Here is an 18524-nt window from a genome sequence, read left to right on the forward strand (position 1 = left end):
AGACAACTCATCTTTGCACAGGAGTTCAGACAAAGGACGTGTTTGATGCTGCACTGGAACAAACTCCCCTCCTGGTGTTGCCCAAGGAGCTCCAGCACCTCCCCAGCTTAGAGAACTTTATTTCAAGGGCCCCACAAGCTCAGAATTGAGAACCAGTCAATTTAGCAGTGACCCACTTATCTGTGCTGTGAGGGGGTGAGATGACATTCCTGAGATGTTAATTTAGGATTGGAGTGGGCCTGGGCCCATCAAAATGTCTGCTCAGTCCAGTCAATTAGACATTGAAATGTCATAAGCTTATGAAATTGCTTCTCCTCTGAATTCTCTCCACTCTTTCTCCCTTTCTGAATCACCTGTCATTTTGGAATAGACTGCATTTTTCCTGTAATTCTCATCTAATCAGCCTCATAGCCTCTTTCCCTTCACTTTGGCTTCTTGAGTTTGTTTTGACCTGTTGTGCTTTAGCAATATCTTTATTTTGTGTCCTGGGATGGAGTTTAGCAGTGGAGTGAATCAGGCTTTTGGACTCCTATTTCTAGAACAGCTAAACTTTCATGGTGCAAAGCAAATATCTGGTGCTGACTTCTTTTTATCCAGACTTGTTCTTTTGATGTGCAACTGGCACTTTTATATTGCCACAGGTAGTGTGTGTCCTCCTGTGGTTGGTTTGGAGCCAGCTCATCCCAATTTTGTGCTTTAGCTGAGACAGCCCACGTGTGAGCAGAGAGAATTTGTATTTCTGGGTAAGCCACAAGTGGAGAGATGTAAGACTGACCTGTGTTCCAAACATCCCTGCTCTTTTCCCAGCAGAACTAGCTCGAGTTACCTGTGCAGGAGTTGGGTTTTCACTGCTTGCCTTTCCATAGGGACAATAATCCAGCTGCACTGGGATTCCATCTCTTGAGTCAAGCACAGATAGTCTTGATCTTGCTTCTGTGTACTCTGAACTCTTCAGTCTGAAAATATTTAGCAAAGTCACAGCAGGACCATGAGGAAAATGCTGTTATCAGCAGTGTCCCCTCTGCTCCTGTCACACCTGCTCCGATGGCAGATCTGGCAGAGTTTCTGTCATCTGGTCCTGCTCAGGTGGACAGGACCAAAGCAAATCCAGATAGTTATATCAGCTTTGTGCATCTGAAGATGGCCAGCTTGAGATGAAAGCACTTTTACCCTGAGCTACAGCTTGCTACACATTAAAAGCACATTGCTTCAAACTCAAACTGAAGAGGAGTGAAACCTTGAGAGAGCTTGTCAAGTGAGCAGGAGATGGGAAGAAATACATGACTATCACATAAGCTTTCTTTGTCTGCCCTTTACCAAAGAGAGAGACAATAACTCACCCCCTATAATTGAATTGAACTCCTAAATATTTGGGCTGGTTCTCCCTTGCCAGCTCCACCAGGGCTGGCAGAACTGCAGGTAATTTCAGGAGCCCTTGGCAGGTGAGCTGGTGGAGGTGTGGTTAGCATGAGGGAGGAGTTAGTCCTCAGCTCGGGGTGATATCATCCCCCTTCCCTCCCCTTGGCTGTGACGTAACCTCCAGAGCCAGCTCCCAGGCCAGCCCACCCAGGACATCCCACTGTGGGAAATAGTAAAGGTAGGATGATTTCCAGAAGGCTGGGAAAGCAGGCCTCAGAAATAGAGTAGAGAAACTTATAATCAGCTGCAGCTGCAAAGTCTGAAGGTAGAACAAGTTACAATAGTACAGCAAGCAAGGACATTAAACAATAGTTTGAGTTTTAGGCTCGGTTAAGATAGACCTTAAGACTGCAGGGAAATATGTTTAGCAAGATAGTAGAAGGTTTTAAGCTTAATAATGAAGTATTGTGTGTTGTTAATAGAGAGCAGACAGGCATTGTGTGAAGCAGGTGTATGTGTGCTTTTAGTAATTAGTTAAAACAACTGTCTGTGAGCTTTAGCAATGTGCTGTTGGATAACAGGTTTTTAAAATGCTCTGTAATAAAGAAATCTTTGGCTGCTGCTGGCAGGACGTGAGCTTTACCATCTTTCAATTGTCTCAACCATGTAATGAGGGTGATGCTGCAATAAAAGCTCAAGGGATGTACCCCAGAAGTCCTGTCCTGTTTGTGAAAAGGAAAAAAACCCCACAAGCCAACACAAATGGTGTCCCAAATTGGTGAGGATTCATTTAGAATATGTGCTTAGCACGAGGTGAGTCTCCAGCTCAGGCTGGCAGCATCCCCTTCCTGCCCTTGGCTGTGAGGTGACCTCCTATTGTATTTGTAGGGATGCCCATGATAGGGAGGAATGATGAACCTGACTCCATGTTATCAGAAGGCTAATTTATTCTTTTATGATGCTATATTATATTAAAGAATACTATACTACACTAAAGAATACAGAAAGGATACTTACTGAATGCTAAAAAGAAAATAATGAAAACTCGCAACTCTCTCCAGAGTCCCAACACAGCTTGGCCAATGAGTCAAAATAATTCACATCAGAAACCAATGAAACAATCACCTGTGGGTGAACAATCTCCAAACACATTCCAAAGGAGCAAAACACAGGAGAAGCAAATGAGATAAGAATTGTTTTCCTTTTCTCTGAGGCTTCTCAGCTTCCCAGGAGAAAAATCCTGGGCAAAGGAATTTTCTCAGAGAATGTGGATGCTGCAACCTCCAGTGCCAGCTCCCAGGTCAGCCCAGGACATCACACCTCTGCAGCTGAGTAAGGGCTTTCCAGAGCAGTGTCAGTGTTTGTTTCAGAGCAGTGTCAGTGTTTCTGTCCCACAGCTCTCTCTGGAGTAGTGCACATCAGTGTGCCTGCTCCTGACAACGAAGTGCAGAGTATTTTCCTTGGCAGTGTATTTAGCCCAGGCAAAATGACACCTTTTCCTTGGGGTGAGCAGGGGAAAAGATGATCATTTGGGGCTTTCTGCAGTGACTTACACTGTTAAGGAAGCCTTGAGGTGTTAGGATGGTAAGAGAGCAGTCTCCAAGGCTGCAGATTAATGTCCGTGTGAATTGAGCTGGACTTGAAATTTTCTTCCTTCATGTAGCTGAAGAATGAATTTGATGAATCTGCCATGTGTGCTGGCTTTGGTGGGTGGAAGTTATTATTAAAGAAAACAGGCTGCTCTTAATTCCTGGGTGAGATAAGATCAACATGCCCTCAATTTAGGGAAACAATTATATTTAGTGTAGAAAACAACCAAAAATCACACTGAAAATAAAGGATTTATAGGAGGTTCACTGTGGGCTAGTATTGCTGAAGATCTTGGGGCGGGTGAAGGTCTTTATACTTACTTTTTAAATTTGATTTGTTCTTGCAAAATGATGTCTTGTGTCATGCAAGACAGAAGACATATGTTAAACTTTAGTTAGTGATTCAACACATTTCAGTTCATCTCTAGCAATTATCCCAAAAGGACTTTGCATTTAATGACTTACATACCTGTTTGAATTCTGTCCTGAATAATGAATGTATTTTTTTCTAGAGATGAAATCCAGGTATCTGAGGGAAAGATCTTTCAGGCAGGACTCATACAGCTCAGGGTTGGGTATTCCCTGCAGAGCAGCTGCCACTTTTGAAACAAATCTAGAAGCATCCTCAGCAGGGAGGTGGGACTCCAAAAAGTCCAGGAAAGTGAAGGAAGTGAAGTTACAGCATCTGGAATGGCGGTGCTCACACCTCTCACACTCTGAGCTGTACAAAGGGAGGCTGTGCCCGAGAGCTTCCCCCAGAAGCTGGGAGGCAAATTCCAGCAGTAGCAGGAAGTAACACTGGTTATAATAAAGTAAAGGAACAGCAAATTATGGCCACAATTTCAAGGCAGATCTCAAAGCTGTGATTTGCCAGAAAAACATAATTTTCCTTTTTAAAAAAATCCTTTTATTCTCCTGTTTCCTCCACCAGCCCAGCTTTGGTGGTACTTCCACAGCACTGGAAATCCTGATGCTTTATGAACCTAATTTGATGTTCTTTCCACTGAAGTTCAGCACTTGGAAAGATCAGAAAGCTGTCCCAGATCATTGTCTTCTCTTGTGCCATGGAATTTTTGACACAAAGTTTCCTTTCCCCTGTCCCACTTGCGTTTATTGCCAGCACATTTTCTCATTTTCAGGTCTGATATTTTTCTTGTGAAAAGAGCAAACCTGACTGTACCTGAAGTGACCATTCCAAAGCTGTCACAGTGCCAGAGAATTTATAAACACTCCCTAATAAAATTGCAAAAGATCTTTTTTCATAGTTCTTAACAAATAACTTTTAGTCTGTGCAACTCACAAAATAGCCTCCTGGTATTCTCTTGTGGGTTTTTGGGTGGGGATGCCACCAACTGTGTATTTTTCATCATACTTCTGTATCATATTATAAGATTAAAGATTCATATAGAGCTTTTATTTCCCTTCAAGGTTCAAAAATGTCTTCAGAAAGTAGTTCTCTGCATAATATATGTTTAGACAGTATTGCTGCAGTGAAGTAGGATTCCCTTTTTTAGATTCTTTTCCTTTCACTTGGAAAGTCTCATTTATTGAAAAGATATTCTATGTATATGTGTGTATATTTATATATAATATATTATATATTTTTTCTCTATTCTTATATATGTTATATAAAAATAAATATATAAATATATATATTTTAAATATATATATATATATATTCTTTTATACTTCTGCCACCCACATTTAAAGCTTGTTTTTAGGGTATCAGGAAAATCAAACAGGTTTCCCCCGGGTATTCCCAAGAGGATTTACATTTCTGCAGACCATGGGCTCTGCAGAGGATTTTGTAGCTGCCAACCAACCCCACAGGGGCTGGTTTTGGCTTTTAGGTAACACAGGTGGGAGGCATCCCTGAGAAGGTTGTTTGACAGAGGTGAAGCAAACTGCAGTGATCCACAGGCAGCTCTTTCTGGAATTTCTGCACTCTTTCTGGACAGAAAAGAAAAGAAAGCCAGCTGTGGTATTGCTGAGCAGCAATGCAGGGTGTTGGTGTTTACACATTTTCCTAGTTCTTGAGAGAGTGTGAGGTTAGGATGAATAAAATAGAGTCTTGCTAAAGTGACACTAAATAATAGCACAAAAATGGAATAAATGGAAATGAATGACTAGAATAAACACTGAAATGTCCTAAAGCTTTAGCTTATAGGTTTAAAAAAATGTTTGAAATTAGAGACAGCAAAATAAGACCAAAGAGGCATGGTTAAGAATTTGGTTGTGTAGCTCTTTCAGGGAAGGATGTTTTTGCACACCTTACCATCCATCCCTGCCATCTTGACTAGAAACAGGAGGCTAAAGCCTTGGTACAGCTCATCTCTTTTGATTTTCACAAGACAAATTCTGTATTTTCATTTTGGCCAAAAGCAATCTGCAACATTTTCATATGTTTTCAGTGCTGATAGGTACAAGTTAATCTATTAAAAATTATAATTTTATTTGGGCCTGAGATATTCTGATGCCAGCAGAATTCCCCCAGCAGCTGGTACCATGGTGTAATTCTTGTGTGACTCACAATTGTTCAGCCCATGAGATTTATTTGTCTTTTTTTCTAGCACTTTTAATTTGATGTCAAAAAACATTGATGTCAAAAACCATTATTCTTTTAAAGGCTTACAATTCTGATGGTCAAAAGCCAAAAATATTGATTTGCACTTGGCAGGAGGGTGTGTTTTCTTCAAGTAGCAGTGCTTCTAAAGAATAACTTCAGCTGCTTTATGCCAAAGTGTCCCTGTGTCCTCTTTAAAAGCCCTTCATGTGGACTGCATGAAATACTGTTTACGTCAAACATTCTGCCACATATTTTCAAAGTTTTTACTGGTGTTTGCATTGAAATCTTTCACCTAAAACCAGTTTAGGGCTCCATTTGATGCTTTTTTGCATAGATATGCACTTTGATAGAATCCTGGAGGTGGAAGGGACCTTAAAGGCCATCCAGTTCCACCCCCTGCCATGGGCAGGGCCACCTTCCACTATCCCAGGCTGCTCCAAGCATGTTTTGCTGTTTTCTGCTCCAAGCCCCATCCAGCCTGGCCTTGGGCACTTCCAGGATGGGGCAGCCACATCTTCCCTGGGCACCCTGTGCAGGGCTGGGTCCAGAGTCCATGGGGACAGGTACCTGTGAGCTCCTCAGGCTGTGCAGGGATAATCAAATCTGGCCCATGGCACTGAGTAATCTGGTTATTTTAATCACTACATGTGACTCTCTGAATTATCATCTGTATTATGGGATAATATGATCTCTTTGGTATTCAGCAATGACTTTTTAAAAATTATCATATATATTATACAGAGCTAATATATTAAGAGATACCTTAAAGGCAATTGTCAAGTGTGTGATTTCATCTCTAAGTTCTAATAATGGTGGTTAATGTCATAAATGCCTTTTAATGAAATTATAGGCTTGTAACCCTGCCCAACTATCCTTTGTGTGTTATATAATTAATAAGACCAAGCTTTGGTGTTGATCTCAGTGTCACAAAGCATGGTGCAAATTTCCATACTGCTGGTGGATGGTTAGTCTCCCATCAGAATGAGAATAAGGTTAAGGCCAGGCAGTTTGAGTATATGTTACCTTATCTTTAAAGGCAGCTGGATGGGCTTGTTAACAGAATATACTTCTAACTGAATATATATGCTCATAAAAAAGGGCCATTGATCTAATGCCTTATTATAATACTACTGGCAATATTTTAAGGGAGTGAAAAGGTGAGGGAGTTGGAGCACTTGGAATAAAGAATTGTTTTCCTTCTAATCCACTGAGGATAGTGAAAATTTGTGACCAACTTAAAAACCATTTGAAGATGGACAAAAATCTCTGTCTTGAATTAAAGACATTTGTCTGGAATGTGACAGAGCTAGGATTGTTTCCCCATGTGATCTAATTTCTGGGGGGCTGTGGCTAAATTGATTATTTTTTATGGTCATCAGGTTTCCTGTCTGAAGAACAAGAGACATAATATTTCTTTTCTTTGTCTCACGTTTCCTGATTTTAAGCTTGCTGAAGCAAAAGAGCTATCTATATGTTATTTTGTTGGGTTTTTTCTCTTTGGTAATTGAATCTTATAGAATCATTCATACTGGACTAACTCAAGGTCATCTAATCCTGCCTCCTGTTCAGAGCAAGAGCAATGTTCAACTTCTCCCCTCTAGGCCATTTTCTCATTGTAAATACTCATCATTGAACCATCCGTTTTACATGTCACTAGTGAAAGTTAGCTCTCCAAAACCATGCAAGACTAATTAGCATTATTGTACTGTTCTTCTTCCTCCAGGGAATGATGTACCTGGAAGAGAGGAGACTCGTCCACCGGGACCTGGCAGCCCGTAATGTCCTGGTGAAATCACCAAACCACGTGAAAATCACTGACTTTGGCCTGGCCAGACTTCTGGAAGGAGATGAAAAGGAGTACAATGCAGATGGGGGCAAGGTGAGCACTGAACATGTCTGGAGGTAAATCTGCCATGCTTTGACAAAGCTCCTGATGCTCTCCTTAGGTCAGTTATTGTATCTGCAGGGTGCCCTGATGAAGGAAGGAAGGATGAATCTGACTCCATGTTCTCAGAAGGCTAATTCATTATTTTATGATACCATATTATATTAAAGAATACTATACTAAACTATACTAAAGAATACAAAAATGACACAGAATGCTAAAAAGATAATAATGAAAACTCGTGACTCTCTCCAGAGTCCTGACACAGCTTGGCACTGATTGGCCAATGAGACAAAACAACTCATAGCAGAATCCAATGAAACAATCACCCGTGGGTAAACAATCTCCAAACTCATTCCAAAGCAGGAAAACACAGGAGAAGCAAATGAGATAAAAATTGTTTTCCTTTTTCTCTGAGGCTTTTCAGCTTCCCAGGAGAAAAGTCCTGGGTGAAGGGATTTTTCAGAAAATATGAATGTGACAGTCGGTCCTTGTGGGACTGTTGTCTGTGTAAGAGAGTCTGTCAGTGACTGAGCAAAGCCCTGCCTTGCAGAAGGACTCTCTTGTGAAAGCACACACAAAAGCTGCTTGTTTTTTCCACAGTGAGCACTGAGCTATAATTGCACGAGCAGTTTTCACACGCAGAATTAGCTTTTTTTTCAAGTGCTCCAGGTGTGTCTTGTTTTGAATACTTTGGCTCAATGAGTGATGGATGTTCTGGGGCATTCCTGCCCAGCCTCTTTCCCTGGCCAGTATCCACCTCAATAATGTGCAGTCCCATTTTTCCAGACAAGTAATTTTTGTGAAGACAAAAGGGAAGGCCACAGAACATGTGAATTTAGCTCTTCTATCACATTGGAAGAGCCTGTGTAGTTATGTCTTGTGCCCACCTCTCCAATACCATGCTGAATGCCAGGCCACTAAAAGCCAGCCTGAGGATAATTTTCAAACCAGGTCTTTTTCCCTATTATTTTCCAGCAAACCACACCATTGCCATGTAGTGCCTTACCTCATTTCTGCCAATTTCAGATTAATGCATCATAAAATTCAGAAGGCAGTAAGTAGGTGGTGCTTCTTGCTGCTCCCTAAACATCTTGAAATTCCCCATTTCAATCTGTCACAGAATCCCAAAGGATTTGCTTCACCTGTCATTCCTTTCCTGGATGTTCAGTTTGCTTTCTGTCTCCTTGCTATCTGTATTTTTTTTGTGCTCACTCATGCCCTTGTCTGGGACAAACAGCTGTTGGCAGCGTGTGCTGCTCTCTGGGATGAGCTGCTGCCTTGTTTGTGTGGCTGCTGCCCTTGGATCACCTGGCCAGGTCAGTCAGGGAGGTGAAGAGCTTGAGAGGAGCCACCAGTGCTTTCCTGTTTCCCCATGGGAAGATACCTCCTGGCAGGAAAGGTGGGGTTTTGACAGCTTCCCCTGTTCCCTCATTTCCTTAATCCTCTTCTTGGTAACCCCTCAGCCTCTTCCCTCCATCTGACAGTGAATGACAGAAAAAAGAGTTGATCTTTGCAAACCAGCTGTTCCCTGGCAGCTGTGGCTTGAACTTGTTACCCTGCTGAGAGCTCTGGAGCAGGATTTATGGCAGTTGTATCACTTCCCAGGTCCAGAAAAACATCTTATGAAATCAGTATTGAGAGCAGGCTAGGGAGGTTCAGAGTGGACAATCAAGTGGTTGTCAACAGAGATGGTGCAGTTTCCATCCTTGAAGGTTTTCAAGTCCAGACTGGACAAATCTCTGAGCAACTTGGCCTAATCTCCTAGGTAGCTGAACCTGCTGGGACCCTGAGGTGGGACTAGAGGCCTCCTGAATCACTTCCAACCTGAGTTATCCCATAATGAGCCAGGCAGCTTTGCTCCTTCAGCTACTGTTCACATCTGGGATACAATGGGAATGAAAGCAGTGCACTTCTGCAGAGTTTAGTGGGGGAGGATGAACTGTCTTTGCAAGAGTTAAGGCAGCCTTTATTACAAGGTGCTATTTTTGCCTTAACTCTATAGGTTATGTTCATTAGTGAACTTCATGGAAGGTAGTTTCATAAGGGTTTGAATGAAGACACATCCTCTGCTTTTACACCCACCATCTGTTCAGATTTTGCCTGCAGTTACTCATCCCTTTGGTTTATTCCAGTACCTCTTCCATAATTCCAAATTGGAGGCAACCCATACGAGTCCCTGCCAGGTAAAAAATCTCCTAAATGCTTGTCCATGAGAAATTCACAGACTGCAAGGCTGTGAGGCCTTGTAAAAGCTGACCTACAACAGAGACCAAACAGACTTAAAGAATGAAGTAGGGATTTATTAAAAGACCTCAATGGATCCACCGTGGGCAGCACAAGGGCCCAGCCAGGGCTACACCCAAGATGAACCAAAATGGTCACAAAATGGACAACCGGTCACGGGGTCTCTCACTTTTATAAGTTCTGCTCCATTTGCATATTGGATTTAATTGTCCATTTACAGCTTTAGCCCATAAAGTCCCATCCTTCTTGTTTTTCTCTCTTCAGTTCACATTGTTTATGCTCTTGGGCCTGAGATCTGGATCATGTCCTTGGTCCCCAGCTAGAGAAGGAATTGTTTTGTCTCCCTACTCTGTGCAGAGAGCTCACCATCCCCTCATATGAAGCTCAGAATTACACACTAAAGCAGCACAGAATCTGAAAAATGTAAAAGCTAAAACCTGAGGCATCAGCTGTGCCTGCTGAGCCCAGCTCAGGAATGGGAAACACCATGAATCCCATTTTTACAGGAACTCAAGAGGATGGGCTGGAATGCAGGAACAAGGTTTGGTTTGCCTGCACACCTTTTCTGCCAGGAAAGATGCTTCACTGACACAGGAATGAATGTGGGGCTGCTGACTTAGTTTGGGGAGCAACTTTTCCCACTGCTGTGCTGATACAGAGAGCTGAGATGGCTCCTGGGATGGTTTCTAACAAATATTGGGAGTTAACAATAAAGCACTGCAAATTCTCCTCGTTGCCTGCTTACCATCATAATGATGATGATGATGATGGGGATGGTGAAGTGTTTTTGTTCCTGCATTGTAACCTGGCCTCATTAGAGAGCAGCTGAGATGGCAGTGTTGCTATCTCAGATTGCAGAGATTGCAAACTGTTGATGAATAAAAGCTCCTGCATTCTACCTTCTCTGCTGCACTTCAGATTTAGGGGAGTATATGCAATTTTTGAGTTGGTCCCTCTTTAAAAGGTTTGATTAAAACACAGGTTATTCCATTACTTCTGTGTAAACATCACAAGTTCTGCAGGTAACTGGTTCATCTTTCTCACCTCCAAGTTTTATGAGGCACAGCCCATTCTAGAGGGCAGGAATAGCCATTTCCTCTGTTTTTTGTTTTTTTTTTTTTTTTCAATCTCACCATTGAAGGAGGCAGGGAGAAAGTTATCTTCATACAGGATCTGTTTGTATTGTTTTAATAATGTATTTCTAAGGTTACATTTCTCTTGTCCTTCCCTAGATGCCAATTAAGTGGATGGCTCTGGAGTGCATACACTACAGGAAATTCACCCATCAGAGTGATGTGTGGAGCTATGGTAAATCTGCATGTGATTAGTTTAAAAAGTTGTGTCTTTTAAAGCATTAAACCAAGTTGTGTTAGTGTGTTAAAGATATCCTCTTCTCTCAAAGGAGTTAATTCCAGAGGCATTTGCTCTTCAGGTTTTGGTTTGTTTTTTTTTTTTTTTTTTCCTTTAAATGTGTAACTCTAAGCAGCAATTGTTACTGTCTCCCGTGTTACTTCCCAGCTCACTGAAATATATTATCATGATGTTCCCCGCTGGGGTGAGTGCCTCCAGGTCTGGTCTGGTAGCAGTTTGGCTGATTATTATGACAGAAGAAGACCTCTTTCAGCTTAGCCATGGATTCATAAAAATACAGCTGCAGGTCACAATTTTCAGCAGTCTTTGAAAAGCTCAACTCTAAAAGCCATGAATGTCAAAAAACATTTTCAGGCTTATGGGACTTTCTCTACCTAGAGTCAGATAAAAGTGAATTTGTCATAATACAGAGCAAATATGGCAAGAGAAAGAAAAGGAAGAGACAAGCTCTCCAAACTAACTAGAACAAGCATCCATTTAATTTCACAGATAACTTGGGAATTGGTGAGCTACACACACAGAGAAAAAGTCATATTTGAGAAATGAGGTATTCCTTCAGTGTTGCTAATGGTTATTCAGATGAGCTGTTTGCCACATCTGCTGAGGTCTCTGCCTGTTTATCAGGTACAGCTATTATTAATAAAATCATGTATACCTTTGTAGATGGAAATTTGCAGCAGTTTTGGGGCTATGGAGTCCTATTTCCATTTTGAACCAAAAGGGTGTACAGCTCTCTTCATTACTCACTTTTACCTGTGGGTAGCAGCAAAAGACACTGTTTGCTGTGGCTGGGTAGCTGCCCTTTTCTAGTCAGCTGAAAAGAGCCTGGGAGAGTTCCATTGATCTTGTAAAGCTGCTCTTTCTCTTTAAATTCTGCATACCCTGGATCACTCTGGAAAAAAAAATACGCCTTCATTTATGAAATTCATTTTATAGGCAGGAAGCCCAGAACATCTATAATCAGAAAGGAAAAGACCATAAACATTTGACAGTAGTTAACAATATTAACAATAGTTATTTAATATCAGCAAGGAGATGAATGAGGGTGAAATAAATGTGGTTTACTCATGTGGTAATTTTGCCCATCACTTTTCACATTAGCATGACAGTTGTCAAAATATGGTACTGATCTGAGGCATGCTTAAAATGACCTTTGCAATTCAAATAAAAGTTAAACAAAACAGTGTGGGAGCAGCATTTGCAATATTTAAGATTCTGTTCAGGCACAAATTCTTTTACTTATGATAGATGATCTTTATTTCCAGCTCTGAAGCCAAAACAAATTCAATGGCTTTTCAAAAAGAGAATCTTGGGTCTGTAGTGCAGCACAATCATAAACGCAGATGCATAAGGTGATTTAAGGGAAGAAATGATAGCAGTGGCTGTGAATGGCTTCCAAGGGAAAGCCAATGACCTCGTGTTACTCAGTGCTGTACCTTTGTGAGAAATTGGTGCTCTAATTTAGGGAACATCTGTGCTTTTTCCCCTTAAAATAATAGAGTAGATCAGGCACTCATTTCCCTTTTTGATAAAAGAGTGTGATTCATTCTTTTGGTATTGCACCTATTTACTTTACCACCCTTCATTTGTCTCAGACCTTCCTCATGTGCCTCAGGTCTATCAGGCCTTTTCTTACACCAATAAAAATGAGGGAAGTTGCTTTTGAAGATTACCACAAAGTGCTGTTTCACCATTTTCCAGAGTTTTTAAGTGGCAGACTGTTATGGTTTAAGGCCAGCTGGCAGCTGAGCACTGTGTAGCCACTTGCTCAACTCCTCCTGTCCCCCTGAAATAGGAGCCTCCTCGAGCCAGCTCTCATAAGCTCTTGGAGATATGTTTCACACCCAAGATAGCTCACCTACCTTAGAAGGTGAAGTGCAGCAGGATGGCTCCTGTGGTAGTGTTGGAAACAAAAAGGTTTTAATAAAAGGCAAAATAACAAACTCTTTACAGAGAAAAACTGATCCAAGTGCAAGAGGCCCTCTTGCTCGTGGTAAAACACCTCACAAAAGCCATTAGTTTCTTGGTTCTCTTCTTTTTCCGGTAAATTGCCCAGGTGGGACTTTTTTACTCCTGTCCAATTGGCTATACTTAAGTTTGAGTTCAAGTCCCCCAGGTCCTATGAGATGCCTTTTCACCTAATCAAAGAGAGAAACTTTTGGGCTTCTTTCGTTTTTAAGAGGACAAAAGATAATTTTGTCATTCCATTAACAGGGGGCACATTCCTATAGCCCCTCAGTCCAAACTTCAGTTTTGCGGTAAAAGAAGAGATTGCAGTCCAGAACTGGGCCAGGCACTGGTGAAGAAGAAGGGATTGCAGTGCAGAACTAGACCAGGCTGCTCTGCTGTGAGGGAATCTCAGTGGTGTCCCCAAACACTGACACTCTTTCTTCTGTCTAGGAGTGACCATCTGGGAGCTGATGACCTTTGGTGGGAAGCCATACGATGGAATCCCAACTCGAGAGATCCCCGACCTCCTGGAGAAGGGAGAGCGCCTGCCCCAGCCCCCGATCTGCACTATTGATGTTTATATGGTGATGGTGAAGTGTAAGGAATTGTCACTTCTGATACCCCTGTGCTGCCTGCAGGAGGGACCCTGGTTTAGAACATTTGCATAGGTAGTCTCTGACAGAGCTGGGAAACAGGGCAAGCTGCTGCTGCAAAACAAAAGCTGCCCAAGATACTGTAAATTCCATTTAAACACTGTCTGCACATCTTCTGCAGTTTTGCAATTGTTAGCTATGAAGGGCCGAGTTAGCTCAGCCTCTTATTACTGTTAGATGTTATCTCATATTCTTCCTGTGAAGTCAAAATTGTATGATTGTTATTGTAAACCCTTGTCATTTCCATGACAATTGATTCTGATGTAAAAAAGATAATATTAAAAATAATTATGGCACATGGATACCCAGCCAGAGAAGGCTGTGAGGAGAAACCCCATTTCCAAATATTGAAGGAAGAAATCAAGAAGATTTTATTGTTAGTAGCAAGAATGATGATTGAAGTAGTAATAATAAAAAGTAAAATTAATAGAAGAAATGCTACAGAGAGGATTATTTTTTTATCATTCTTAGTCCAGTACAAAAATTTATGAATATTTTTACTGTAGTAAAAAAGGAAAAAAAGTCTGCACATGGTTTCTTCCAACTTTTTTATCTCCAAGATACCCCCCTCTAATGACAGTATCCTCCAAGGTTATGCTTCTAATTTAAAAAGAATTAGAAATATCTCTCTGATATTTCTGGCTTAATTTAAGTGAGATTAACATACAGACATCTCATCCATCATATATACTCCTTTCCCTTTTGCTTTGTATATAAAAGCCCTGCAAAAAAGAAAAAAAAAAAAGGAAAGGACAACTAGAAGTAAATTAAGTATCTTCTGAAAACAGTTGTACTGTGAATGGAGATGTGGAAATTAAATTGTGCAAGGGCTTTGCTGAGTGCAAAAATGTACCATGTGGTGAGACACATCCTTAATCAAAGTCAGTCAGGGCTGGTATCCAAGTGTGCAAGATGGAGAAAATTGCAAGGTGGTGTTTCTGCCTCTGGGACAGAGAGGAGCCCAGCAAATTAAGGAAGATTCCGTGCAGTAAGGAACAACCTAGCCTGGCCAAACCCAGGTGTTTCCCCTTTTATGCATCACAGAATTCTAACTTTCCATTCTTCTGGGTTCTTTATTGCAACTTTTCTTTGGGCCAGAGCTATCAAATACTTCAAACTTGTGCATTTGAAGAAACAGAATTGTTTCCACCCTTAACACTTAACTGTTTTCTTTCTCATCTTTCCAGGCTGGATGATTGATGCTGACAGTCGGCCAAAATTCAAGGAGCTGGCTGCTGAATTCTCTAGAATGGCTCGAGACCCTCAGAGATACCTGGTAATTCAGGTGAGCAACCCTGCAGCATCACAGGGGTGGGTGGGAAAACCTAGTTTTTCTGCAGCACCCAACTGTTAGGGGTGTTGGCTTTGGATGTTCTAAAGTGCAAGGTGCTCTTGAACCTAAAGCAAATAGTGACCACGGTGTTAAACAAGCATGGAGTAGAATGGGCAGTGTCAGTATCTCAAAAATAATAATATTAATAATACAACACTCTGAAATTCATTTCCCAAGCTTGTGTTCATGGGCACATATACAGTTTCTGCCTTCACAAGCTGCTCAGTGCTTTGCATTCCCTCATGAACAAATTACAAATTTCATCCATTGGCGGACAGTGGATCTATTTTTAGACCAAGGACTTCCTTGGTTCTAAAATTGATTAGGCTGAGTCTTTCCCCTGCACTGCTGAGATCACAAGCAGGATTCTTTTCACAGCCTAAACATGAAAGTTTCTTAGGACACAGGGAGTTGTGTCACACTGGTACTGCTAATGCTAGGGAGGAGCTTCTCTCTCTGTTCTCCTCTGAGCCACTCTGAGGGCTCTGGAGGCTTCAGATCCCCATGGCAGGGTTGTGAAGGGTTCATCCTTCATGGGTTCATCCCATGAAACTGCTCTGTGGCAGCTGGTGTGTACAGGTAGCTGGAGCTGTATGTGCAGGTATGTGTCCTTCCCTAATTCTGTGGCAGCCTAGACTTGTGCATGTGTTCATTGCAGCTCAGACTCCAGCCACAGAAGGTGTAAGGTTCTCAGGTAAGGACCCACTGTGTGAACAGTTCAAAGGAGAATGAAAACTTAAAGGTGAGGTGTTGGTGTGTCTTGGTTTGAAAAGACAGGTGTCTGCTAAGGAAGGCAGGAGCCTCCCCTGAAACAGAGAATGTAAACCCCCTCCCTCCAAATTATTACAGTTTTGAAATTAAGGGGCTCTCAGGCAAAGATATGGGAATAAGAATATCAGTTCTCTACTAAAGCAGAAAAGAAAAATAAAGTAAAAAATGCAGTAATAAAAAACAACACTGCCAGAGTCGGAATAGGAGCTGACTCCCTGTGTTTCAGGGTGGTGGCACAGTCCCATTCCATGGTGGCTCAGCCCTCCTGCAGTGCCAGCTGTGGTTCTGCTGGAGCAGGGATCCTGCACGAGGGTGGAGTTTTCCTCTGGAGCTCCAGGGGTGCTGGAGATGGGCCTGCTCTTCCTCTGGGAATGCAGGGCAGAAGAAAGCTGCTCCTCTGGGAATGCAGTGGGCAAAGGCTGCTGTGGTGTTCCCAGTGTCAGATTGTACCCAGGTAGGAATTCTTGGCTCCTTCCCTGGGCAGAGCATCTCCCAGTGGGATGGTGGAATTTGATCAGCCATGCAGGGACACTCAGTGGCCATGAACAGCAGAGATCTCCTGGAGGGAGGACTGGTTGTGGGAGAGATAAAGAAAACTGCCCAAAGAACAGCAGAGAACTGCCCCACCTCTGACAGATGGGAAATAGAATGCACAGCCCCAGGCACATCTTGTACCCTAAGACATAATAAAACACCAGAGAGCAGAGCATGGGATAGTTTGATCCAGGGAATGATATTCTCATGCTCTATCTCATGCTGTATCTGCTCCACTTCATGGAGCACAGAGCAGAGGTGCACGGAGCTGATCCTCAGCTCCACACTGACATAAGCATTCCTACTGGAAGAGCCTCCAGAAGTGCAGCCAGTGCCACTTCATGTGTCCCAAATGGGTCCAGTACCAGTCCCAGTGTGGTGTTTGAGTTCACTGGGTAGAGCTGCCAGCTGACACCACACTTGTGGTGTGTTCCTGCACACCATGAATCATCCTGCCCTCCTTCAGCTTCATCACAAGGGAAATATGGTTGGAAAGCGAAATATGAGTCAAGAAGAATTTTGGTGCTGAATGAGGAATTCCTCTTGCAGTATTCCCCACTGTGGTAAATTGTAAGTTCAGCTGGTTCTGGAAAAACCAGCCTGATTAAATGACTTTGTTTAACAGGACATGTTTCCTTATTCCAAAGAATAAGAATATCCTCTTTCCTCCATTTCTGCCCCTGCCCTTCCCTCCCCTGTTGCATGGTCTGGTGGGTGTTTCACCCTCTCTCCAGTGCTCCTTGCAGACAATGTGAGCTCCAGGGGGACAAACCAGGGTCACTGCATTGCACTGGTGCCTCTGCCATCAGCACTCCCACCCCTCCCAGGTGCAATCCACAATGACAGAGCTGCTGTTGAGCTTTTAAATGGGCCTGTGTGCACCCCACAGCACAGCCATCATCATTCCCTGCTGGATTCCACATGGGCCGTAATAATTCCTGAGGAGTGGGAGGCCACTGTCCAGCCAGCCAGTGGAGTTCAGCAGTGTTTCTACAGGCTGATAGGTGTTTGTGGCATGGACTGCCTTTTGTGGTGTTTTGTGACACCAACAAAATGCAGCCAGGATTTCCCTCCCCAGTTCCTAGGAGTTATTTCAAGGCACTATTGTTCCCTGGTTTGGTTTTTGTTGTTTTCAGCTCTCTTACATTCTGCAGAACTTTCCATACAGATAAAAGAGAAATTTACCCTCTAAATCCCTTAAACTACAAATTTTTTTTAAAAAACAAACATCCAGACAACAGTTTCCTTGCTCATTCCCCACCCCTCCTATTTGAGGCTAAATAGCTGAGATATTTCACAGAATATGTCAGAACTTGGGTCAGAAACTGATATTGTATGGGAAAAAGAGAGAAGAAAGAATAAAAGCTCAATCACAAGAATGCCACAAGCATGGTTTTGCTTGATTCATGCAGTTACTCGTTTTTGTCATCATATTCCCAGTTAAAAAAAAAAAAAAGGCAACAAAACAAACCCACAAATTATGTGGATATAGTGCTTTTGAACAAACAAAGCAGCATGTGTGGTCCCTGCAGCCTGGCTGCCAGGGCAGTAGGAAGGCTGAAATTCTCTCTTTGGGAAGTTAATCCATCTTTTGATGTTTTTCCTCTCTCAATACAATCTGTTCAGGGAGATGATCGTATGAAGCTCCCAAGCCCAAATGACAGCAAGTTCTTCCAAAATCTTCTTGATGAAGAAGACCTGGAAGATATGATGGATGCTGAAGAGTATCTTGTTCCTCAAGCCTTCAACATTCCTCCTCCCATCTACACCTCCAGGACAAGAATTGATTCCAACAGGGTAAGAGCAAGCTCTGGCAGAAAATATTGGTTATTATAAAAGCACAGGTGGAGATTTAAGTACACCAATCAAACAGAGGCCAGCACTGCCTTGGGAATTACAAGCTCCCTTTGTAAGGAGAGTGGCTATAAAAATGTTGTCACTGGGCCCCATGTTCATTGTGCCTCAGTGAATTCTAAATTAATAGCCCAGCCTTGAGTGAACAAAGGCTCAGCTTGAGCTGCCTGTCCTGAAAGCACAGCTGAGGCTCCTGAAGTCAAGCAGTGCTGCATCTGCACTGTGACGTGGCCAGGAAGTGCACAGCTCTGGTCCTGCCATCCTGTTCTCTTGGCACTGAAGTAACTGAGGGCAGCTGGAGTGTGCAGATAATGTAGCTTTTGTGAATGGAGGCAGATTTCCAAGCCAGCCCCTTTTCCTGTTTGCATCTGATGCTTTCATAGCCCCCCTTCCCAAATGTGTGTTTGTGCTG

General features: G+C 42.5%; 1 protein-coding gene and 1 long non-coding RNA gene across 6 annotated transcripts in view; one reads left to right on the forward strand and one right to left on the reverse strand.

The window, feature by feature from the left end:
- The window catches only part of ERBB4 (erb-b2 receptor tyrosine kinase 4), a 578878-nt gene that overhangs the window by 536856 nt on the left and 23498 nt on the right, over positions 1 to 18524 (forward strand). For all 5 annotated transcript variants that reach the window (XM_064433627.1, XM_064433628.1, XM_064433629.1 and 2 more), the window contains exons 21-25: positions 7238 to 7393; positions 10879 to 10954; positions 13418 to 13564; positions 14808 to 14905; positions 17885 to 18055. In XM_064433627.1, the coding sequence (XP_064289697.1) occupies positions 7238 to 7393; positions 10879 to 10954; positions 13418 to 13564; positions 14808 to 14905; positions 17885 to 18055 (648 nt within the window). The remainder of the gene's footprint in view (positions 1 to 7237; positions 7394 to 10878; positions 10955 to 13417; positions 13565 to 14807; positions 14906 to 17884; positions 18056 to 18524) is intronic.
- Positions 40 to 1542, reverse strand: LOC135308558 (uncharacterized). Its single transcript, XR_010368961.1, has 2 exons — positions 1341 to 1542; positions 40 to 956 (listed from the first exon to the last, which is right to left on the reverse strand). It is a non-coding gene; the product is annotated as an uncharacterized LOC135308558 (long non-coding RNA).

This window comes from Passer domesticus, chromosome 10 (assembly GCF_036417665.1).
Source record: "Passer domesticus isolate bPasDom1 chromosome 10, bPasDom1.hap1, whole genome shotgun sequence".
Taxonomy (NCBI): Eukaryota; Metazoa; Chordata; class Aves; order Passeriformes; family Passeridae; genus Passer; species Passer domesticus.